Source organism: Oreochromis niloticus, linkage group LG23 (genome assembly GCF_001858045.2).
Source record: "Oreochromis niloticus isolate F11D_XX linkage group LG23, O_niloticus_UMD_NMBU, whole genome shotgun sequence".
Taxonomy (NCBI): Eukaryota; Metazoa; Chordata; class Actinopteri; order Cichliformes; family Cichlidae; genus Oreochromis; species Oreochromis niloticus.
In genome coordinates, this window is record NC_031986.2 from 35,552,856 (window position 1) to 35,578,266 (window position 25,411).

Here is a 25,411-nt window from a genome sequence, read left to right on the forward strand (position 1 = left end):
TCTGCCCTGCAAGAATAAATGATTCTACTGAGTGATGAAGATGATGAAGATGAACGTGATGCATTTTTCACCGTCAGAGTTTTGTGTTTATGCTGAGAGAATAAGTTACTGCCCTGCGGCAGGTGAGTAGAACTCTCAGCAGAATCAGGTGGAATAAGGACAAATGTGCCAACTTTCCTCTGCAGGTGAGCACAGGAGGTCCAAGAAACACAACAGCGCCTTCTGCTGGGAGCTGAGGTAAAGCCCGGCAGCTGCTTCAGAGTGTTCAGGTACTGCAAAGCGTGAAGGTCCCACTCATCTGACACACGAAAGGACCACACAGAAGAAAACTTCACACTTTTATTGACATCCAGTCAGGTCTTCACACACAACATCATCACTTCCTGGTTAAACCCAGCTCCCTGCGGTGAGGAGGTATTAATATTCAGACAGTCTCACAGTTTAGAGCCTGCTGCACTGACAGATGTTTATTTTTTAGACCCACTGACACACCTGTGAATGCAGACCAGACATCATTTCTGAATTAAAATCTGAACTTTATCACAAAGTAAAAAGTAAACAGTTTTTCATAATTTTTAAAAATACATAATTTAAAACAAAAGTCTGTTTTTAACATTTATATTTAATATAGAATTTTTTTTTTGTTGGGGGGGGCATTGTTTCAATCAATTTTAGTATTTTATATATATGTATGTAGCACCATTCATATTCATAACAATAATAACATTAGGCACTTGATTGTAGGTTAAAGAACACAATAATGAATATAGTTAAATCAACCACTAACATTTAAAATAGACTTGCATAATTTTATTCAATAACAAAAACAAAGCTTAGATTTAATGTGTAATTCCCTGAAACGCACAATAGCACATTATTGCTATAAATACTAGAAAACAACCCACCCATAGTAAATGTTTATTTCCAAATAACGGATACGTAATGTCATCATTCGTGAGACATCAGCTACTACATATATAAATATGTAAATTATTGTAAAGATTTAAGTGTTTTTGTGTGTTTTAAGAGTTATTTCCAAAGCATAGATATATATCCTGAGCAGTTCATATAGTAAATTTCCTCCAGGTTGATGAACACTTCTACGAGGAGTTAGAGACACGTGTATGCTACGATGGTGACGGTAAGAGATATATTTGGTTTAAGCAGCTCATAGGTGCAAACGTAATGTGACCAGTATTAATATCAGTTAAAATTAGTATATTCAGTTTTATATTAATATTGATCAACATTTTATTTTACCAGCTAAAGTTTTTTCAATTTACTTTTATTTTTGAAGAAAAAGTTTAGTTTATATTCAGTTTTTCTTTTTGTGTAGGTTTTTATTCAGCTGTTAATTCTACATATTGAACATGTGAAATTGTCATGTGGACAGTTTTTCTTAGATAAATCGTAGAGTTTAGCTTGAATGCGAATGTTAGCTAACTATTCAAATGATGCTAAAAAAAAAAGCTAATGATTAGGCTAATAAAATTTAAGCTAAATGTACATTAACACATTAATACAGTCATGATTTGTTTCAGTATGTGTAAATAAGTTATGATTAACTTATCCAACATTTAAAGGTGAGCTTGTGGTAAATTATTCCACAACTGAAAAACACAAGGTTTTTTTTTTATGAGGGTTTTTCGTGACTTTGAAACGTGAAACGATGTGCCTAATGGACTCAGCGGTAAGAGACCAAGAAAAATGAAGCTTTGAAACGTGTGGTGAAAATGTTTCACTCGGTCCACGATGTTTTCATTAAGCCAAGCGAGTCGCCCAAAACGAAACACAGAGAAGCTGAAATATCTCCAAGCGTTGAACCCATTTCTGGTTCAAACTGGAACTTCTAGGTAAAATGCCTCGTCCTCCTCATACGTGGAGTGGACTTCAGGGACAGTTTGGTGAGTATTTCACAGCCTGCTGTGAGACTTTTCACTTATTTTACATCAGCAGCTAAAACAGGTTTAATTTACAGGAGAAAAGTGTAACTGTACCTTTAACCATGAAGTCCAGGTGGATTAGAGCTGAGATGGTCTGTTTGGGTAACAGACAGCGTACTTAAAATTAAAACTGACATCCCAGCTATCATGGAGAGGCACAAACTGGATAGGTCATCATTATAATCAACATTTAACAATTTTAAGGGATACTACAGAAATGCAGTGAGCATAAATGTATTTGTCACAACAGTTATAAATGTAGGGTCTCTGCTGCTACATGAATGGGCCATAAAAGCCAGTATTTAAAAGTGGTTAACATTTCCTGCTTCCTGACGTCTCAGTTAAGAGCTTTGTGACGTTTGGCTTTCAAAAATAAAAATCATCAGAAAAAACAAGGGAAGTGTTTCAAGGTCCTTGTCCGTGTTAGTCAGGTTATTCTATTAATGGTAAATGGCCTCAGGTATTTGCCTATCCCGGCAGGCCTCGCCTGGCAGGCAGCGGCGTCCTGCTCTCACCATGAATTTAGGATACGAATCGGCGAATCAGACGTAAACAGAAGGCAGTGCTGCCAACTGTTCACTTTCATGTGAATGACGAGCGGTTGTCAGTTGGTTTTGTTAGAATAAACTGGAAAATAACTAATCGACCGAAGCAACGTGTAACCACGACCTACACCGCCGTGTGGATGCCGGTTGAGGAAGAAACCACGACTGCTGGTGCTGGCACTACTCAGGTTAGTCACACTCCAGACCAACCTGACAGTGTGTGTGTGTGTGTTTGCAGCGTTACACACAGGTCTGCAGATTTCGACGACATGATTTGATTAAAAGGAGCCTGACTAACGAGTTCATGCAGCTCCTTGAATGCACAGGAAGTATTCCTGACCGATTATTAAATCATCTGACAGAAACATTCCTGATAAAACCTGACAGGCGGCTGAGTTGTCGGGAACTGAAAATTGTGAAAGCTGTGCTAGTTTGCAGAAAGTTTCTGAGTGAAAAAAACACGCAAGCTTCATGAAGTCTGAATTCAGAGATCATCCTCAGCGCACGTGTGGAGGGAAGCGGAGCGATGCTAACGCCAGGGCTGGCCTACGAAAACAGTCCCGCTCGGCATCTGTCGAACGCTCGTGGCTGGAGTCACAAAGTGTGTCAGCAGGGAAGACGGAGCTGGTTCCTTGTGTTCCCGGTGAACGACGTGTCCTAGATGATCCCAAACAGCACCACAGCCGCTAACTGCACCTGAGCATGCTCCATAAGCCTGACTTGATTTAACCTTTCACTTGCAGGGCTCTCCAAATTTATTCTCATTTCTTTCCAAACTTTACAGAGACCCCCTCCTCCCAGCCTTGCATAGCTCCCCCCCCCACGTATCTCCGGCCGAATCGCATTCCTCCGTTTGGCCACCACAATGGTTGAACTGTTTGATGGCGGCTCTGCCCTGGTTCAGGTATTCCCCGTCTGATTAGGAACCTGAGCTGCACAGACCCCCCCCCCCCTCCTGCTCAGACCCCCCTACGCACACACACAGAGTGAGGCTCTCTTAGGCTGAAGCACATGTGATGGGACAGCACCACCGCTCTGTCCATCCTGAGAGGAAATAAAAACAGAGACGTGTATGAAGAAGATTGCAGTTTAATTACCTGCATTTCCACAAAAAGAAAAACATAAAATAATAAAGGTAATATTCATACACACAGTGAGTACACAACAGAAATATATGCCACCTGACCATCATCACGTGCTTTTATTATTAAAATGGAATAATTAAAGAACTGCATCGTTTTCTAATTAATTCCTTCCTATTCTGTGTCATTATACATATATATAATGAAAAATTATGATGTATGATGAGGACAAATATTTATCAATGCTTCCTATTGATTTAGCTTAATAATTTTTCTCTTTCTATAAATGTGAAATAATTACAAACAGGAAGTGCTTTGGCATTAAAATCTCCACAGCCAGGAAATATAATACGTATTTCTTTTTTATAAATATACAGTGCTATAAAAAGAATATAATTCTACTCTTTGAGTTTAGGTATGGTGTAAAGCGTGGCTACGACATAAACTGTCCTGTAAGATTATTATTGAGATCTGTTTTACGCTCACACTAAAATAAATCAGAATAAATTTGGATTAGATGGAAAAAAAAAAAAATCAATTTAATTTACAGTGATTTCTGTCTCATCCGGAAATATATGAAATATGAAGCTCCTTTATTAATGGCTGTAGCCTCCTGAATAAAAATATGAAAGTTTAATTAAAGACTAAAGCGGTGTGTGTGTCTGTCTGCTGAAATTATTTTTACATCAATAATAAACATAAAAACCAGTCAATCTGATTTTAGTCTCAAGTTTAAACCCTCTCTCTTTCTGTTCATTTTTAGGCTTGGAGTGAGGCTGAGCCTCAGCCTGAGCCTCCTGCTGTCTCCTTCCTACAGGTGAGGTGCATGAAGGTGGAGCAGACTTACAGATGGAGCTCGGGATGATGAAGCGGCGGCCGGGAGAGGTGCGCTCTGTCCAGGGTCCACTCGCGCACGGCCCCTCGGTCTGGAGGTATTTATGCCAAAACACACGAGGCTCAGCTGCAGGAGGAGGAGGTGGAGGAAGAGGAGGTGGAGGGCTCACAGAGGATGAAAACAAAACAAAGCATGATAAGCAGTTCCATGTGCACCCTCCCCTCCCTGCCTTCCCCTTACCTGCCTTTAAAGTGACCACGAAGAAGAAGTTTGCAGAGTTCAGCTCGCCTCCTCTTCCTCTGCTCCTGATGATGATGATGATGAAGAAGCCCTAATTAAACCGGAGGAGGAAGAAAGGGAGAAGCGACCCGAGGCGCGCGACGATGCGTAAAAAGGCTCGTCATTCCTGCGCTCGAACGCGCGCGTGTGCGAGTGAGTGTGTTGTGTGCGTATAGGGTGTGTGCGTGTGTATATGCAGTGAGTGTGTGTGTCTGTTTGTGCAGTGAGTTTGTGTGTGTAGGGTGTATGTGTGTAGGGTGTGTGTGTGTGTGTGTGTAGGGGGTGTGTTTTCCTCGCAGCAGATGACTGCCGCTCACCTTGCCACGGGGTCTGCAGGAGATTGGTTCATTGTCAGGGCGCTTTTTTTCCCATGATTCCATGTGCTGCGGCTACATGTTGCCCAACATGCCAGAGCAAATGTTTTCTCGGTGAGGTGTCTCATGTCCGGTGAGCGCGCTCTCAGATGAGGCTCGCGGACAGCGTGATGGCGGGGAAAAGCTCGGAAGGATCCATCAAATGGCAGCTGTGCTACGACATCTCAGCCAGGACGTGGTGGATGGTGAGTTGGCACGAGCTGCTCTCCTTCTTCTTCTCTTTCTCTTTTCCTCCCGCCAAACACCCCCGCTCCCCTCTGCTCCTCTCTCTGCTCCTCCCGCGGTGTCGGAGCTTCTCTCCACTCAGAAGCGCAAACTTGTCAAAGCGCGCATAAAGTGGCTCCGCGTCCGTGTCCGCGCGCTCCTGCCGGTACTTACGGAGCGGACACCCCCGCTTCCCCCCTCCCTCCCCGTGATGTCCCGGGACGAGCTGGGCTCCGGCCCCGGTCGGCGGCTCTGTGATGACGCGTAAGGGTCGGTGGACCCGCCGTGGTCCCGCGGAGCTTCAGTAGCTCCAAGGCCGGAGGCACCTGCAGCTCCTGCTCCTCCAGCCTGAGCGCGGAGACACAACGGCGGCTTCATGCTGCCGAATAGCTCCGAGAACTCTGCATTCCTCCGGTCACACTGTGCCGTCCGCTGCCGCCGCCAGCTCCCGGTCCAAGGAGAGAAAGTTTAGGTGAAGAGTTTCTATTAAAATAATCTTTTGAATTTAGTTTGAAGCAGGAAAATAAAAAATAATTTATTTCCCGTTTTAATGAAGTGAATGTATTAAAATAAATTTATGGCACGCGCTGAGCACAAGATAGAAACGTCTGTTTGTCCTTAAACGTTTCTTATTAAAGGAAAAGTTTCCTGTCGCTTTACTTGATTTAAATAATTTTATTTAAATCAAGGAGGTTAAATTAAACACATTTGTTCTTTATTTATAACATTTATTTAAAAATACATTTGGAATACAAATGTAAAATCCTGATTGGACTCTACTTTTAATTTTTATTTCTTTATTAAAATGATTTTAAACCTCACAATTAAATGTAAAAATAAAAAACTGAAAATAAATTAAAATAAGGCTAATGCTGGAAGTTCACAGCAATTTTAGGCAATACTAATGCACAAAAATTACGTTTTTTTATGTAAAACCTGAAATATTTCCCTTTTTCCTCTAAATGATTTAAATGAACTGCACAGGTATTTTCTGGGGTTTTTTCTACTGGACTTTTGCAGTAAATTCAAATGAATAATGATTTGAATTTTTTGCTCTGCGTGAAAAATTTGACAGTTCGTGGGGAGATAACAGACACGTTTGCAGTGACTGCATTAAAAACTCAGCAGTTGAGAGTTTTCTGAGGTATCACCGCCGCTGCGTCCTAAATGATCATAGCGGGTAATTAGTGGGACTTAAATCTGTGAAGCAGCAGGAAAGGTTAAACTGGCTGAAAGCACAAAGAGGATTATCTGCTCCCATTTTCAGAAAGCAGCTGTGATTATTCCAGATGATTTCAGGCCAGCGCACCAGTTTTCCTTTAGTGCTTTAATGGATTTTAGGTTTTAATCTCATTTAAATATTTTTATAATCTGCTGTTTGGTGATTTAATATCGTTAATGAGTCTTTCAGATTCAGGATATTTTGTTTTTAAAGCTGTAAAAATGTTCTGAATTCCTGCTACCTCTCGTGGAGTTGGGTTTTTTGTGAGCCTTTCTTCGGCCTTCTTCGTCTTCACTGCACGTTACAGTTAAACGCTGGAGAAGTGAAGCTGAATTGTTGCCAGTTAGTATTTATTGCTGTGCGGCGTCTGCAGCCGTGAACACGTCGCCTTCATTAATTCTCACATTTACAGTGAGAGCAGGATGAAGGCGGAGAGCACGAGCAAAAAGATAGAGAAAAATAATATCAGGGAGTTTTTCTCAGAAGAGACAGAAAATGTATTTAAATTATAAACTTAAAACCATGCAGAACAAACAGGCTGCGCTTCAATTTAAACTACAGCAGAAGAACATCTGACTTTCATACACAATAAAGAGGAAAGAGTTTGTGTGTGTGTTCTCTGCAGGGGTTAACAGCACTACAAGCGACATTTAGCATCACAAATAAATAAGCAACTCTGTTTTCAGGATGTTGTTGTGTATGTTTATAAACATGTTTGTAAACATGGTGCATGTGGAACATGTGGAACGTTATTAGAGTTTCTGCAGATGCTTTAAAAACTGTGAAATTCATGAATTTTAAAATTATTTTTAAACGTGTTAGAAAGCTGAGGAGGAGGCAGGTGTAAACACCACTAACACTGAGCTCCTAGAATATTCCGATTTCTTGAGATTGTTCTCTCTCGCTCATCGCGGCAATAAACGAGTCTTCAAAGGCACAAATGAAAATATTTTGTTCCTTTTTCAAAAGCTGCTTTATGCTCATCTTAAAAGCAGAACATTGGAGTAAGCGCTGGCGGCGATTCCACCGCAGGCGGTTTATTATTTGAAGTATCTGATCAGAGCACATGCTGGATGTTGGAGGTTCAGGAGGAACAGGAGCTGTGGAGGTGCTGCAGACGGAGCACAGTACGGCCTCATCGGTCTGCACCTCCATCAGTTTCAGCTTAAGTGACTGACAAAGCACAAAAACCAAGTGATCTGAGTGTGTAACCCTCAGGAACTCTACACACACACACACTCACAGACACACACTCACGCACACACTCTCACAGACACACATAAAAACAGAGGCACTTGCACACACACACTCACAGACAAACACACACACACAATCACGCACACACATTGATGGCGGCGTCGGGGCAGTTTGCGGGTGTTGCCTTCAGTTGTGAGGCAGCTCTTTGAACCTGTGTGTGTAAAGTGTGTAATTGGTCAGTGGGATGGTGGTGCCGTGGACCACATGTGTCTCACTGTCTGCTGTCCTTTGCACTTGTTTACATCAACTCTGCGAGCTGATTGGTCCGGGCTCTGAGACCCGTTTGATGGTTTCAGGAAGGCGTGATCAGTCTCAGTGTCGCCGCCTTGCGTCCGACGCCGAGGTTCAGCTCGTGTTTGTCTCTGAGACGCCTGCAGCAGCTAACCCTAACCCAGAGCTCGTCGATCCTTTATTAGAAAATCTTTATTATTAATGATGAAACCATAAAACGTTAGAAAACCGTTACGATGTCCTGTCAGCTGAACGTTTCTCGATAACACGAGTGAATCTGAGTGAAATGTTAAAATATAAATCATGTAAGTGTTGGCGAGTGCGAGGGTTTACACACTGAAAGAAAAAACGGTCGTATTGTTTTCTCTGCATATGAAAAGAGTTCAATCATGATGTGCTTCCTGTCTGAAAGCGTCAGAGAAGCGTTTACTGTCACAGAGAAAAACTGGAGGATTTCAGTCCCGTGCGTGAGTTTGATGTGTCAGAGACCTGTGAACAGAGCCTGATGGGTCACTGTGTAATATACAGATTCATCCTTCAGGGTGCTGAGTCTGTTTTTGGACAGGCACACAATTAAATTAATAACAGCCAGCTGTGTTTATTACTTTTCATCCAGCTCCATGCACTGCCTCCAAACACGCTGAACATCCTCATGACTGTCAGGGTTAATAACAGCAGATAATAATTCATTTAATGGCCATTCCGACGTGGGAATAATGATTGGTGTTGGTATCAATATTTTCTGTTAGTCAATACTTAGAGTGTAAACTGTGCCGCGGCTCTATAAATCAACAGAACGTGATTTATTGATGCTATTCTCTGAGTTAGAGATGAAATGATGACGAGTTTACTGAGAAACCAGCAAATAAAAACTTTTAAAACCTTTCAGCAGAGAATTTCTCAAATGAAAAAAAAAAAAAAGATCAACCAGATAAAAAAGATTCGGTCAGTCATTTTTGAGAGTCTGGTTTATGACGTGTTTGTGTTTATGTTATTTTGTCCACCCAGTGAGGGTGCGTTCAGGTTCGGAGAGACGTTTTAAATCACAGTGATGAACCTGTTTATGAACACTGCAGCGTGAACCGAGCAGGTCTGCATGGACTTGATGTTGATGATGATGATGTCACAGCGGCTGGCCATGTAACTTCATCCTACAGAATAAAAGAAGCTAAATATGGAACAGAGTAAATTCTTGATCATTAAGGATTCATTAATAACTACAGCTGATTGATGATTTCACTGGTTCTGACAAATTTATTTCTACAGTCCAAACATCACAAATCATAGATGCTCTGTAGGGGGCGGGGCTTACAGCATGACACTGAGGGAGACGGACAGACGGGAAGTACCAGCTGTGCGTGTAGAAGGGCAACACAGTGGATATGTGATGATGTAGGCATGTGAAGAATCAGAAGGAGTTGCTTCCAGGTGTATTGGGAGAAGGCGGGGCATGCTCAGGTGCTCTGACTGTGTTCTTACAGCACGGTGAAGATGACATGGCGTCTTCGTCTGGCTGTTATAATTAACCTGAGCACCTGAACGCCACTCAGGACACACTCTGTTGTCGTCTTTAAAAAGCTGAATAATCGTTAAAGCTAATTAATATCGACTACAGTAATCAAGCTATTGTGTAAGAATTAATGAGCAGTAGAAAGGTGTGTGTGTGTGTTCCAGATGAACATGGTGGCTGTTTGATGGCTCTGATTACTGACCCGTGTCCGTTAGCGGTTGGCAGTGTGTTCGGGGTCAGAGGTCGAGTGAGGCGATGCTCGGCTCTGTGAAGCGGTGACTCATAGCGGGCCGGTGGCGCCTCAGTGCTGTGTTTGTGGTCCGTGTGAGGTCGCGTTCATTAGCCAGAGCCTGAGAGGAGGACCGGGCCTCAGCAATGAGCTCAACGAGCAGAAACGCAGTGCAGGAAGCAGCAGAGCATAGACAGCACGCCAAAACTTTAGAGACGGTTCTGAAACCAGGACCCTCTGACTGTAGCTGCGGGCCGAGCAGGAGGGTGAAGGTCTTCCTGAGCTGGGCCCAGTAACGTGCACTGAGACCACTGTGGGTGTGATCTACAAACGAATGCTGATCACTTTTAAATAAGCAGAAGGCTTTAACTTGTTAGTTTTGTGGTTGCTCAGTATGTGAGCCATAAACAGAGTGCTTGTTGTTTTCAGTGTAAAAATCAGCTTCACGGTTTTTTAAATCTACAGATGTGCATGACTTGATTCAGTAATCCACCACCCTGCTGTTATTTACATTCATTTTCTTTTCTTCTGTAGACGTTTTGTGAAAAACAACATTTTATAGTAGATGGTGAAATTTTCTATCTTTTATTTATTTATTTCTTACTTACTTTGGTGTAGTATGTCCATGGAGGAGCAGGAAAATCTGTAAACCACAGTTAAAAGTCACAATTAATGCCCTCTTTTCCAACACGGTCCAGAAGGCCGGATTGGAGCCCTCTGGCCTTATGTTTGACGCCCCTGGTCTAGAGATACAGCACTGTATCAGCTGGGAGCCGTGGACCAATCTAAATCCAGGTTTTTGCCACTTGCTGCTCCTAAATGGCCACCCCCTCTCTGCCATTCAGCGACCCGATCACGATGATTGTTGACCTTTGACCCAGAGGGCTCTCGTTATTTAACGTGCCTTTTGTCTTTGGAGCTCGGCTTCTTAGTAAAATCAGACTGATGAGAGGATGAGTTTTTGGTGTTCAGTATATTGAAAAAGAATCTGGAGAGTACCATCTTTACCTCCGCCAGTGACCTCGTGATTGGCCGTGCTCCCTGAGGTGGAGCTTGGACTCAGTTTGGACCCAGATTTAGGATTTTTAGGGTGGATGATTTGGTGTCTGAAAAAAAGAGACTCTGCTCCACACTTGGAGGTGATTTTCAGGCTCGAGGACTGCTCGTTAGCTTTTCTTCCTCCGTGAAAACTCGAATCAGTGTGTGTGTCGGAAAGGTGCGCTGATGGATTCAGGTGGTTTCCCAAACAGACGGCAGCTTAAAAAGCGCAGACTGTTCCTTTAAAGGCGCCGCGACCTTGTGCTTGATCAGCTGATGGAAATGACTCATTTTTTCACACTAATTTTACCTTTTCAGCACAGAGTTCACGCAGAGATGGCCCGGCAGGGTCACGTGGTCTCTGTGAGTGTGTGTGTGTGAGAGTGTGTGTGATACACAGCGAGTGTCATATTGAGCAGAAGATGTTTCCAATTTGGAGGCGGCCATGAGCAGGCAGAGATGATTAGAGGGGAGGAAATTGGAGGATTAGGATTGTCTGCTTGAACTTCCTGAACGTGGCGTGCTCGCTCGCCCACGCCTCTCTCTCCCTCTCTCTCTCTGTGCATTCGTCCTGGCCCTCTCTCGCCCTCCCCGTGGTTGTCCTGCGGTGTGGAAAGTGTGAGGACACGGCGAGTCCTCGAGCTCCCGGCGAGTCTCAGGCTGTCGAACGTGACTCACTCCTCTGCTCGCCTTTCACCTCTCCTTTCCTCTCCCCCATCATCCCTTCTTTCCTTCCCTTCTGTCCTTCCTTCCTCTCTGTTTTCTTACCTTGCATTTTTCATCATCATTACTTTTCTCCACGTCCTATTTTCTTCCTTTTTCTTTTTGGTTTGCTTCTGTTTTATTTCTCACGCTCCATCGTTTCTGTCTTTGTTCACTTTTTTCTTTCCCTCCCTTCTTTAGAGCTTCGCTTCCTCTTTTTTTTTGCCTCGAGTATTTATCTTTCTTTTTTCTTCACATCATCTTTTCTTTCTTTGCTCTTCATCCCTTTTTCTGTTCTCTTTCTCGTGTTCTTGTATCTTCAGATTTCCTTTTGCTTTATTCTTTTTATTCTCACTGTGTTTCCTTCACTGTTTGTTTCTCTATTTAATTTTCTTTATTTTTGATGACCTTCCTTTCCTAATGTTAATGTCTCTGTTGTTTCCTGCGCTGCGTCTCTTTCTGAAACACGATGAAGTGAAGCCGTTGCTGTTCTGTCAGTTTTACTCGTTCTGAGTTCTCAGACTCTGTGGAGTTTGAGTTTATCTGTGAGCTGTGATTCCAGTACCTCTCTGCAGCTTCTCCTCCTGCTCTGTGTCCAGGGAGAGGTCGGCGGCAGCTCGGGGCTCTAATATCCGCTCTTGTTTTACCCGTCTTAGTGAGGAAAGCTGAGCCCGGGGCGGCCTTAAAGGAACATGCTGCATTTCTGTTGCTCACAGAAGGAAAACTACTGACCAGATCTGCGCCGCGTGAGCAGAAATATGTGGACGGTGAGACATGCAGCCTTATGTCAGCGTTACCACGAGTCTGATATCGTCCTCTCACCTTCGGCTCTGAAACGCCTGACCGCTCCTTAAACTGGTGTCTGAACTTTGACCTGAGCGGGCAGCGAGCAGGTGACTCCTGAGTGGCGAGGATCTGTTTGGCGGGTTTTCCCTGCTGCTAGTTTCTGGCAGGCACCTCGATGGAGCTCTGAGAACAGACGCACCGGCCTGGAGTCAGTCCAGAGCCCGAGAGCCGCTGACTCCAGATCAGATTAGGTGCACAGAGGGTGGAGATGAAAGACTAAAAGAGTTTAATTTTATTTTGAAAGAAACTCTTAAAACGTGACTCAGACTGATGACTTTTAATTAGAAAAATCAAATGAATCTGATTCAGTTCCATGATGTATAATGTCTGAATCGGATCATCATGTAATTGTCTCCACTCTCAGCTAATGAGTGTTTGTTCAAAACTACTTTCTGTGGTCGTTTAATCCACATTTAGCTCTGAACTGTTGAATGTTGTCGTCCTGCTCTTTACTGTGATCGTCTGATTGCACTGAATCAAGCTCAAAGATTAACTTCACTTTACTTTTTACATATTCTCATTTCATTTTAGTTTCAGTTACAGGCTGCACTCCATCGGCTCCGTGGGTGTGGGAAGAGATTTGAGCTCTATTAATCATTTGAAACCTCGTTCTTTGATTTTAAAGCCATGCAGCTGCTCAGGTTTACCGATGGATACTGAGCAAACGGCGAGCTGGATTCAGGTCATTTGTTAAAAAGAACCACGCCATGCTGAAACCACGCATCTTTTCCTCAGTCACACTCCGACTTTTCCCAGATTCCTGAATAATTGGTGCTGAAATAAAGGACAGGAAACTGTCACCGAGCTGGCAGCTGAAAACACAGGTGTGTGAGCCCGGAAGCTTTGTACTTCATGTGCGACCAAACCTTTGCTAAAAGAAGGAGCACATACCTGAGCACACCTGCCCCCTCTGACAGGAATGACCGCACTCACGTTTTCTTTAAATATCTCAGATTTCACGTCACTTTTTTACTCCTTTTGTGTCTTTTTCATTGCACAGTTCCTCTTCTTCTTCTCCTTGCTCTTTTCCATTCCCAGTTCTTTGCCTGCCTTCTTCCTCCTCTCCTTCCTCTTCCTCAGCCCCTCTTTGTCCTCCTCCTCTGCCTCCTGCTCCCTGTCTGTTCCTCCCTGGAGAAACATGGCTACCAGCCAAGACAGCTGCTTCTTCTTGGGCTTGTTTTTGTATGAGTGCTGGACGTCCTGCTGGGAGGAGAGACAATGGGACAGTTGATGATGATGATGGTCATGATGATGATGAGGATGGGAGCTCGTTTACATCCTTAATACTTCATACCTTTACCTGCTGGCATGATATTCAACTCTCAAACAAGTTTCTGGTATATGTTTTTCACAATTAAAAACCACAAAGAAGCGGTGAAAAAGAGAGAAAAAATACTATTTTATTTATATTATTTTTTGTTATTAATAATTTTTTATTCTCAGACAGAAAAAAAGTGTTAAAACATCACAAATCTGTGAGTCTGAAGAGCTTTAAACCCACCTTCTTTCCCTCACCCAGGAGAGGGCGACTCCTCCGGTGCTTTAAAGACGTCTCTGAGGAAATGAGCCTCGTGCTGATGAGTTTCTGGTCTCAGTCGCTGCTTTCAGGTCTGACTGAAGGTCATTTTGTAAACTCTGTTCCTCTTAGAGTCTGAGGGGACGCTGACAAACTCCGCCCCTCACTGGTCACGTGTAGTTTCAGAATAACAAAGTTTGCATCAGCGCAGCTTCGTTTGTGTTTTTCTTACATAAAATTTTTTTGTTAGTCTTTGTTTTTAGAGTTTTCTGGAGTCTTTATTATCATGTCTCATCATGTGATTAGGAGCACACGTGTGTGCGTGTCAACATAAACATGAGAGATTATATGAACAGTCCATGTTGTGATTAATTAAAATAGCGAGACGGTGCCGAGGTTCTCATTTAAAGAAGAAGGAATAGTGCAAATAGCCAACTTATTGTTAGTATTATTATTATTATTATTGAATATAAAAACAAATTTTAGCTAGCATTGCATGGTTTTAGTCACTGACTAAAACTTATGCATTTGTTTTCTTTTGTTGTATTTTTACTGCATTCATCTCCATAAAAGTTGCTCTCTGAATGAAGCGTGACCTCACGAATGTCGTTTGTGTGTGTGTGTGTGTGTGCATGTGTTGTCTATCTCGAGGTCAGGTGCGTGCACAGAGGAGCTGCACGGCGGATGAATGCAGCGCCGGCCTCCTCTCTGTCTCTGAACCGAAAGATCTCGGCTGAACAAAGCGAGCTTTGTCTGTGTGCTGGGAGCCGCGGCTCTCTGCCAGCTTGGGCTCGGTATCAAAACGCTGCTGCTCTCCACATAAGCCGCTCTCTCCCTGTAATCACTTCAGTAACTGATATTTTTGGCCTCTCGGGGAAACGAGTCAGGACACTGCCATATCGCCTTTAACAGAGTCTGAACTCCCTCTCTCTACGCTCCGGGTTTGGTCTCCACCACACAGCATTTGTCAGCGATCAGCTCGTCGCGCTGATGGCTCAGACTGCACACAGCTTCTGAGCGTTTCTGAGCGTCGCAGGTTATTGTGATGTCACTGCGATAGCGGATATGAACGTAGCTTCAGGTTTTTGTGTTGTTAGTGAAGGTGTTTTACTTCTTAGTGGGGTACATCACCATGTTGCGCACAAAACCACCACCCACTGACCAATCAGAGCTCTGACTCATGCAGATACAGACAGTCTGAACTGTTTGAATACCTTCTTTCTTTTTTCCGGTTGACTTCAAGTCGTTTTAAGCCACTTTTATTGTTCTGTGACCTTTCATGTAGAAATGTGACCCTAAAGCAGAGCACCTGAACTGTGCACCTGTAGACTTTATATAAACCTAGCGAGCTGTGGCTTTCTTTAATGATGTTCTGTACTTGCTCAGGACTGAAAGTTGAAATACATTTTCTTGCCCAGTAATAATTGTTAGGTATAATTAGCAGTGCGTGCTGACACTTTGTGTTTTTCTCTTTATTTGATCACTTACAGCACCGCGGCTGCAGCTCAGGGAAAACGTCTGAAGCAGCCCGACGCGTTAACGAAGCGTTCGATCAGCACTTCCTGTATTTTTCTGACATCATCCCGTGGACACTGACCTGCAGTGTTTTCTATATTTGCTCCGCTGCCAGTAGACCTGTCGGTGTTTCTGATTGGTCAGATACTGGAAACTCTGCCTCTTTTGATTGATTTATGACGTTGATGTAGTGTAGCTACAGTGGAAGTGGTACTCATGAACAAAACACTCCAACTCGGGTGCCGGTTTAGCTCAGTGTGTTGAGCGGCCGGCCCGGGTTTGAGTCCGACCTTTGCTGGATGTTTTTCCCCGCTTTCCTGTCCTGTCTTCATTGTATCTTTCAAATAAAGTCAACCCCCCCCCAAAACACTCCAACTTTTATATCTTTATTCATTAGAATGGCAGGAATGTGTGGTGAACACCTGTACAGTCAGGGGGGCCACGGGGCCCCACTGCAGGCTTTCTGCTGGGATCTGGCCATGGTTACGGCTCTTGTCCTCTCTGGGTGACGGTTTTCAGTAATTCAGCGTGTGTACCTTTGGTGACCCTGCCTGATTGAAGCTCTGCGCGCTCAGAAAGGACCAATCAGAGCTGAGCTGTGAGTCTAACAGCAGAGTGTTAAAGCCTCAGCTTCATCTATGTGTGTGTGTTTCATCCACAGAGTGTGGCTGCTTTGTGTGTCTGTGTTTTCACTCTTTTGTGATTGCAACAGGAAAAAAATTGGAAACAGAATCTAGAAACACCATCTGCTGTGTGTGTGTGTGTGTGTTGGTCTGCAGCCACTCTGCGTTCGGCTGCCAGCAGAGGTGTCAGTCTTCAGGCTGTTTGCCGTTTGCTCGATTGGCAGAAATGGATTTTTGCCATTTTTTCTCGGTAAATATCACCTGTTCTGTCACGCAGCCGTCAGCGCTCCGGCCTGGAAGCATTCACACGCTTTGGCTGTTTTTACTCCGCTAGTGTTTCCCTCCTGTGCGCCTGTTTATTTCTCAGACTTTGCTTCTGTGTGAAGAAAATTAAAAATCTGGAGCTGATCCAGGTCCTGGCTGTTTGTTGTTTCTGCAGAAAAAGGATTGGAGGAGGTTTTTATTCTTTTTTTTAAAAAAAATATTTCTGGTTAATTTCAGTCTGCTGCATTCTTGTGACTCAGCTCCAGAGTTCAGGGGGAAGCCAACAACAACGAGCATTAGCAGAGATCTCTGACGGAGCTGGCCGTGCTGCTCTGGCTTCCTACTAGTGTGCGGTGTGTCGTCATTATATAGAAAGTACCATATTTAAAATCCATCACATTTGACCTCTGACCTCTCCTTCTAGGTTTGTGGTCTCTGAGTGCTTCTAGTCTGTTTGTGCTCACGTTAATGAAGAACTGAGCTAACAAAACCAAAATAAGAGCTCTGCAGAAGGATGAAAGCTGAAACTCAGAGAAGCAGCAATGTGGAAAACAAAAGACAGATGGATGAAATCTTCTGCCTCACCTGAGCGGGTGGAGGGGTCTGAGGTTCTAATGGAAAAAGAAAAGCTGGGCAGAGACACAGCACCGTGTGTGTGTGTGTGTGTGTGTGTGTGTGTGTGTGTGTGTGTGTGTGTGTGTGTGTGTTCACAGTAATCATGAACTTGGGTTGTTCAGACGTGACTGAATATTATCGGCTTCGTCCTGGTTAATTATGTCCTATCAAAGCTCGCAGCAGCTGCAGCATGCCACCAAACGTCCTTTAATCACATTATATGCCCCCCCAGCAGCCGGGTCGTGACGCTGTGGTGAGAAAGTTTAACCTGTTAATGCTTTAATAGCAATCCAATTGATGAAACAATTAAACAAATGAAACGACGCCTGTAGGAAATAACATCAGAGTGCCACTTAGCCCATGATGGTGAGCGGCAGGGGATTAATGGAAGCTGCCAGATGTTTGCATGACATCAGACGGCCGATGAGCCCTCTGCTGTCGGTGGTACAGACAGGAAGTGAGATGTTTCTGACGTGATTCACAGCTTTGATTCAAGGAATAAGAATCATAGTTGGTTCCATAGGTGGGACGCTTTGACTAGTAAGCATGGTGGTGTCAGTGTTCCCCACCAATCAGCTGTCAGGAAAACATCCTTGTTTCTATATTTTTTTTCTGAACACAAGTCCTCTGAAGAGAAGGCTCGCTGAAGCTGAGCAGGAAGTTAAAGGTTGTGGTGCGAGGGTGTTGCTGACACAGGATGACATGGCGGCGGTGAAGATGATGATCCTCTGGGACGGCGAACAGGCTTGACCAACAAATTCCAGTCACCATCTCTGGTGCTCACTATGAAACAGGAAGTTCAGAGAAAGGAGGAGCTGTGTCTGCACTCCGGGGTCACGTGATCAGTGTTGTCCTGACTTGAGTCACGCCCACGGCTTCTTTCAAGGGTGAAGAAAAAGACTTGACTGTGATTTGCAAGGACAGGTGGGTGATTTTAGGCGTCCCTGCGGGGCCGTCCGTTTTAGACGTACAGCATCCAAATTCCATGACCTGACTTTCACCCCTCTGGAAATGTAACTGCATGTCAAGTCGACCACATATGAAACACCGGGACACGTGATCGGGTGACATTTAACACGTAACGCACCGGTACGAGCACGATGCAGCAATGCGGCCGCCTGACATCATCGACTCTGCAAAGACTCACCGCAGTCTGAATCTGGCCTGAGGAGGGTTTGTCAGCAGCTTCCTCCAAGGACTCGTTCACCACCGCCAAGTGATCACCTCTTTATCAGAGTGCACACACACACACACACACACACACACACACACACACACACACACACACCTCCCTCACCTAATTAAGTTGATTCAGTGGTGCCTGTGTGTGTGTAGGAGCCCATTATTTACACCTGTCCGCTTGGCTGACCCCACCCAGCCTGTCGCCGTGTTTTGCCAACGACTCCAACAGGGGGAGCCTTGACCTCACACCCCCTCACCGTCCCGCCCGCCCTGGGGGACCCATGAAGGAACAGCTGGTGGGGGCATCGTGGGAGACCTCGGCTCTGCTCTCACACATGAAACGCCCACTAACAGGGGAGGATGTCCTCTCCATTTCTTTTAGTTTGAGGTTGCTCAACAGGGGTCTGTGGACCTCCAGGGGTGCTTTGGGGGGGGGGGGGGTGAGTATTTATAAACTTTCTGCAGAGTCTTAAATCTGCTGCACACTCTCAAGGCTTAAAGAAAAGGGTAAAGATGTTGGCATGTTGGTTAAAACTGCTTGATGTTCCATGCAGCTCAGCCATGCACAAATGCACCATCACAGGTCATTAAGGAGAACACAGATCTGAGCATATGGAACATCGCAGCTCTTTAAATGGAAGGAGAACCCAGCCGGCACCAGGAAGAAGAGCAAAGTTTAAAAATGCTGGCTTCAGTTTGAGTGTTAAAGTGAAACTGAAGTCTGAATTAGTTTTCTCTCGACGCTGACGATGTGTCACGGTGTTATGTCATGTGACACAGCAGATAGATTCGGGACTAATCTGGGCTTTTCTCGGCTCAGGTACGTTTTCTGAGGGTTAGCTGAGGATCGAATGTACCCGAGAGCCACCTGGGTCAGGTGGACCTGTGGCAGCGTTGAGTCAATGAGGAAAAGTGTGGAGGTGTGATGGGGTGGTGCAGCCAGGTGGAGGTGCGATGGAGATCTTTGATTGGATAAAACAGCCTGAGGTGGTGGTTCACTTCTCCTCACCTCTCTGCTCTTGTAGCTGCACAAGCAGATTAAAGGAGGTGAAAGTTAAAAACATCACAGCGGAGTTTTCTCTCCTCCTTCCCTCCTCTCCTCCCCCTCCTCCTCCTCCGGTGGCAGCAGGAGGCCCTCCCCCAGCCTCCTCCTCCCTCTCCTCTGCCAGCCGGGCGGCGTGGAGGGCAGCGGGGGCGCAGAGGAGCCTGGTGCTGCCTGATGGCGGTCAGGACGGGCCGTGCCGTCTACAGATGTGATGCCAGCTTTTGCTGGGGGTCACCTTGGAGAGGCCGATGGCAGCACGTCCACCCCCACCAACCCCCCCATTACTACAGCTGGCTCCCTGCTTAATCCGCCACAGGGGGGCGAGCGGGAGGCCACGCGGCCCTCTGCATGTTCTGCACATACAGACGCCGGGTGGGGGGGCGGAGCTGAACCAGGCAGAAGCTAAACTGTGAGCTGGAGGACAGACTGAAGTTTGAATGAGCTGCAGGTCAGAGCCCAGAACATCCTTCTGAAGCTCCACTGCGAGTTCGCCATTGTAACCAAGACATTATTGTGTGATTGGCAGACATCAGGGCGGTGCAAGAAAAAGGCCACACGATGCTTTCAGGTACAGCTCATAGCCGTGGTTCTAAACAGTGGGTTAAATCACTGAGGTTTTTATAGTGGTTTTACTCTTCCAGCTGCAGCACGGTGCCCTCAGAGAGCAACCATGCCACTGAGAAACATGAATGAAAATCAATTTCATATTAAGCCTCAGAAGTTTCAGGAACATTTTTAAACAATAAAACCTAAAATGGAACTCAACAAGCTGGAAACAGAAACTCATAATTAAGTAAAAATGAAACTATTGATGAAATTATTATGATGGAATATTAATAATCATAATATGAGATAATATGACATGTATTTAGTTTGCTGTAGTTAACTATAATAACTGGCTTGTGTTTTTAAGGTTGTATTTTTGGCTGTTTTGGCAAATACAGAACAATAAAGTGATTTTCACTCAGCAGGAAAACGGTGAGGATTAAATCTGTAGTTCTTATTGATGCCTCGATACAGGAAAAACCTCTTCCCTGTCAGAGCTTGGAGGGATCTTCAGAAATTGTCATGCTGTTTTCCAGAGCCCTGATTGGACAGTAGGCTGTAGTTTTGTCTGTGTATTTTGACGTGTTTTTTGGCAGGGTGCTGTGTATTCAAGCATCAGTTTTTCTCCAGCGTTGAACACATGCTGAGTTGATGAGCTTGGCACCACAGAGCTGCCCCGGTTTCCACCAAAAGGTCTTTGTGTGTCTCGGTGGGCCTTAAAATCCTGCGTGAGGTTTTTTTTTGTTTCTGTTTCTGAGTCATGTTCAGAAAGGTCAGGGAGAGTCGGAAAGACAAAGAGAGTCTTTCAGAGCTCTCAGATCCTCCTGGCTCCATCGCCGGCTTTGGAGGCTCCAGTTTTTGGTGGTTCGGCACTCTTTCTGCTTCCTTTCCGAGCTCTTAAAGTCGTTTGGTTCCTTGCCGTGCTCTCCAGCCTCTCCATCTTTGCGCTCAGCAGCAGCCGCGTTTATTCTGAACTAATCAAAGGAATTGATGCCAGCTGTGCGGCAGTCTGCCCGGCGTATGATCGGGACTGAGCTCTGTTGATTTCGATAATCTTTGCGAATGTTATTAAAATGTTGATGCTGATGGTTTGGAAGCAGAGTTTAACCCGGAGTGTTGATCCCGGTAAGGTAGTAGAGTTCAGATATTTGCGTGCTGGGACCGTCAGAGCCCTCAGAGCGCAGAGGAAGACGTTTTAAGGGTGGTGAAGCCGGCAGCGTCAGTCAGACTCTCCGTGTGGTCGGCAAAAGGTGAAGATCTGCTTTTCTAAACTGGATCCATGCTCTCCACTAATCAGCCGCACATCTGCACGTTCCTAATTTTTTTCCATGTCCCGTCCCGATTCTCTGCGCTTGCCTAGCTCTAATGGGCTGGTTCTGGTTTCAGTGGGAAACGTCGAAGGGGGCTTTACTCTGCCGAACCTGCAGCCATTAACAGATCAGCCAGAGGAGATTACATTCCTGCCTCGAACTGAGGGTTTCTGTGATAGACTGTGCAGATAAAGAAGTCATGATTAAATTATAAACTGCGTTCAGAGCCCATTTTCCAACTCTGGGACATCCTGTAGAAAGCAGGTTTAATGATGATTATCAGAATTATTATGGATTTATGAGCTATGTTAAAGTCTCTCAGGTCTTCAACTGTTTATATAAATATATTTATGTTGTTGTTTTGAAATTCAGTCATATTATGAAATATACTTTGTGCTGTGAGTTGCAGCAGATATTATCAGTGGGAATGCAGGACATGGTGGAATTGTCCTTTCAAAGCCTCTGTGTCCGCTGTGTTTCCAGCGTGACCGCCTGCGCTGCAGTTCAGTGATCGAGCAGGTACAGCTGCAGGTGAACGAGGCCTCGGACGGGACGGGCTGAAACCAGAGAGGGCTGAGGCGGCTCGGCGCTGATGGTCGACTGGGAGCATTAATGAAGCAGATTAGGTGTCCCGGTGGCCCTGCGGGCCTGCAGAGGCCAGGCAGCCTGCCCCGCTGTCCACACACTGAACAGCAACACGCCCAGCTCGCCGTCCGCCACACCAGCACAGACCCGAGGATCCTCAAACCCCGCCTCCACGCTGATGGACTCAGAGTCACAGATGTGGCTGCTGTTGGGAGATGAAACAGTGTTTAGAGCAAAATTCCATCAACACTCGGATTTATTTCTGACTGCTTCGTGATACCCGTGCAGCTGTAACGCTTCACCAACGAGCCCCTCCAACAGCCTCAAAGCTGTAACTTCAAACCTTAACTAATTAATAATTATTGATACTAACTACTCATTAACCAGAGGCAGCTGCCGTACCGCTGGTCACCACTTTAATCAGACACGCCTTCCTCTCGAACGTAGGTGATTATGCATGTTTGAGCTGAAAATATTCTAACTCTGTGTCGCAGAAAGACTGCCAGCTGATAGATGTGGAGAAACCCTATGACATCCTCTCACTCTGAAAATAAGTGACTTTAACTTAATTCCAGCTGTAGTCCTCTGATTGGCTGTTAGGAGGAGTTTATCAGTGTTTTGAATGTCCAAAAACACCTGAGTTTGTGCGACTGAGGTGAGGTGATCACGTTGTGATGTCAGTGCGATGTTACAGAAACACGGGCAGCAGAGACGTCAGCAGAGGGTTCAAGTAAAGTAGTGAAACAAACCACAGATGGAGCTCTGAGGTGGGTTTTGTTGGTTCTGTTGTGGTTCTGAACCCTGAGTTGTTCTCAGGGCTGGCATTACGCTGGGATTAGTCGCTGAATCATCGATCGTTAGTAAGCAGATCACACAAGTCTGGCACGAGTACAGTGACCTGCTGTTGGCCCATATTAATATTTCACGGAGTTATTCAGATTCCCTTTACTGACCCCTTCTGTCTGCTCATATTAGCTTTGCATGATTCACAGTTCAAAATAATTCCTCTTTGTCTGATACTGGACCTCAGTGCAGCCCCTCAGTTCAACCTTATGCTGAAACAAGCGGTTTTAGCTCCTCCCCCCTCGTTTAAGCAGCCATTCTTCTGAGCACTAGAATACCTCACATCCACCTTGTGAGGTGTGTGGGGCTTCTGTTTTTCAATGCATCATCCAGATCCGAGAGTAGAAAATCTGTGATAACGATAGCTCATAATTAGAAAGTCTGATCATGTTTAATATGAACATGGAGCTCTGAAACAGCAGTCACATGGCAGGAAGTGAGGAGAAGATAGCTGGAAATGTGAAAACATGTCTCACAAACAGGAACAGGAAGTCAGCCTTTTTCCACGCACGGATTAAAACCACTCGTTATGTGTGGCTGATTTCAGCAGATTCAGGAGTTAAGATCCTCCACGGCGTTCACCCTCCTCATCCTCCGCCTCCTGCTGCTCCTGCATGCCGGACTCATTTCAGCTCCCACACACTCTGAGCCCTGCAGTTTGTTTAGGACTCGAAGCCCGTCCCATAAAAGAGCCATTTCGGGGTGAATGGAGAGGTCTGTTCGAGGGGCCGGAGGACAATGAAATGGGATCAGTGAGCAGCGGATTTAATTAATCCGGGGAACGAGGAGAGAACAGGAGAGACCCAGCTGGAGATCACAAACCAGCTCAGCAGGCCCAGATCAAAATACTGCCACAGGAAGACTGCTCACCACTTTGACCTTTGACCTCTTTGCAGGATGAGCTTACAGACGTGTTAAATATACCCAAGTATTAATAATACTTGAAATAATTTCCCTGACTCGGATGGGGTTTTTTCTTTGCTAAAACCAGCTGTAAAAAAAAATTAAAAAGTCTATTTGAATAATTTCAGAAGTCCAACTTTTCTGATCCTAATCAAAAATTATGACTTATATTAGCTGTGCACAGACCAGCAGACGAAGACTGTCTGTTCACGTGTTACTGCTCCGTCCAGTGAAAGATGCTTGTTGTGTGATGAAGGGCGGGGCCTGAAAGTCGTGATGTTCGCTAGCTGACCCTGAAATCGATTATCCCACACTGCCATCCTCCCGATTCCCAACTCCAACCATTCTGATAACTCTTGAACCTCCTCAGTTAACCTCCGGGATCAGTGTGTGAGTGCAGGTGAAATCATGACATCACACTACAGTACACCTGATCTGGAGCTCGTAGAGAGAGAAAATTCTACTCATCCACTCTTAAATTAACCGTTCAGATATTCTGACAGTGAGCGTCCAAGTTCCGTTTTCCCTTTAGTGAAACTCAGCAGTAAGGAAAGGAAATCACAAACAGTCCCTGGAGCCGGTGGGGGCGCTCTCTGTCATCGGGAACGTTTGGCGGAGACTTCACGTTAGCCGAGCTGTGTGATTGACAGATATATTGATTATCAGCCCATCGCCGTAGCGATCGGAGCCGTGCTGGATGATTATTATCTCATCTGGAAAAACACTCCTCTTCCTCCGGAGAGTCATGCCCTCAGTGCGTCCTGTCAGGTGACTGACAGGTGACGACGGCCGCTCAGGGACTCTCTCCAAACACACTCTCTGACCTTTGACCTCTGGCTCTTTGTCAGACTGACAGAGAGCATTACCTCATCAGCAGCAGGGTTAACCCTAGGTGTGCTGCAGCTCTTCAGGAAACTCGGATGAGGATGTTAGAAAGTTTTAAGCGTCTGTCTCTGAGCTGAGCTCTGTCGCCTGCACGTGTTTGACCACAGCCTCCATTTATTCCTCCCTTTAATGATTACTTAAACTTAATTATTTCTTCTGTCTTTTGGTTAAACACAGAATTATTCCTGGAATTCATAAAGGATCCAACATGTAACCTTTAATGAGCCCGCAGTGGAGGTGCTGCTGGATTCACTGCACCCAGAAACACAAAGGAGTTCATTCTGGAGTCATTAAAACTGATCAGGAATATTTAAGGTCATAAAATGTATTTACAAAATCTCATTGTTACCTGAGGTGGTGCACATCACTGTGACAAATTCACATTCTTTATTAGATGATGGGGATTTACCTTTGTCATGGTTCTGGGTTATCTGACCCAGTGTTGTGAGTTTTCTTGTGCGTTGGTGGCTCTTATGTATTTTTATTTAATGTTCATTAGTTAGTCTTGAGTTTATTCTATATCTTGGATTCTAAAGGTTTCCCTGTTTAGTTCTTGTCTTTGTCCTCTGTGTCCCTCTCTGTGGGTTTTTGTCCTGTTTCCTTTTCTGTTCCCATGTTCCCCTCCTCGTGTTCATTCCTTGTCTCCCATGTCTGTCATGTGTATCCATGTATGTTTCCCCAGCCCTGTCATGTCTCTCTCTCGCACTCTCTCATGTTTTTTTCCTTCCTTCGGCGTTCCCCTCATTGTCTCTTCCCGTTGTCCCCATCTCGTTTCCCTGAGTGTTCTTTCCTCCCAGCTCCCATGTCATGCTGTATGAATTAGTCTGCATCTTAGTGCTTCCTGTTTTACTTTGATAGTCTCATGTTCAGTTCTGTTTCCAACCGTCTCGTTCACCTTATTTGCTCTTATGTGTATTTATGTCAGCGTCTCCCTCCTGCATCGCGATCTCCCTCATGGCCGTGCGTTTCTCCTGGTTTAGTTTTGTATTATTTTCCATCCAGCAACAAAGCTGTGTTTTTTTACTTAAGTCCAGCCTTCCACACACAGCAACATATGACAACCTTTTCTTTTTATCTTACAAATTTTCTTGGGTAGTTTCCTGTCCCTGATTCATTGTTAGCTCTGTTGGTTTCTCTTCAGCCAGGTGTTTGATTGACAGCTCTGTATAGACCCGCCCCCACACAGGTAAAAATACAGATCCTTAAAGACAGTTCCCCCCACCCTTGCTCACAAATGTTGTGCGACCCTTGTTGGTTTTACATGATGGACTTTGTGCAGAAT

At 44.9% G+C, this 25,411-nt stretch overlaps 1 protein-coding gene across 5 annotated transcripts in view; it reads left to right on the forward strand.

The window, feature by feature from the left end:
• The first annotated feature begins 4,978 nt into the window (after window positions 1-4,978).
• nfia (nuclear factor I/A) overlaps window positions 4,979-25,411 on the forward strand; it is a 144,345-nt gene continuing 123,912 nt past the window's right edge. For 3 of the 5 annotated variants that reach the window (XM_025902832.1, XM_025902834.1, XM_025902833.1), the window contains exon 1: window positions 5,009-5,243. In XM_025902832.1, the coding sequence (XP_025758617.1) occupies window positions 5,148-5,243 (96 nt within the window). In that variant the 5' untranslated portion in view covers window positions 5,009-5,147. Of the gene's footprint in view, window positions 5,244-25,411 lie in introns of all 5 variants that reach the window. The other 2 variants (XM_019351417.2, XM_019351418.2) reach the window with 1 other exon arrangement.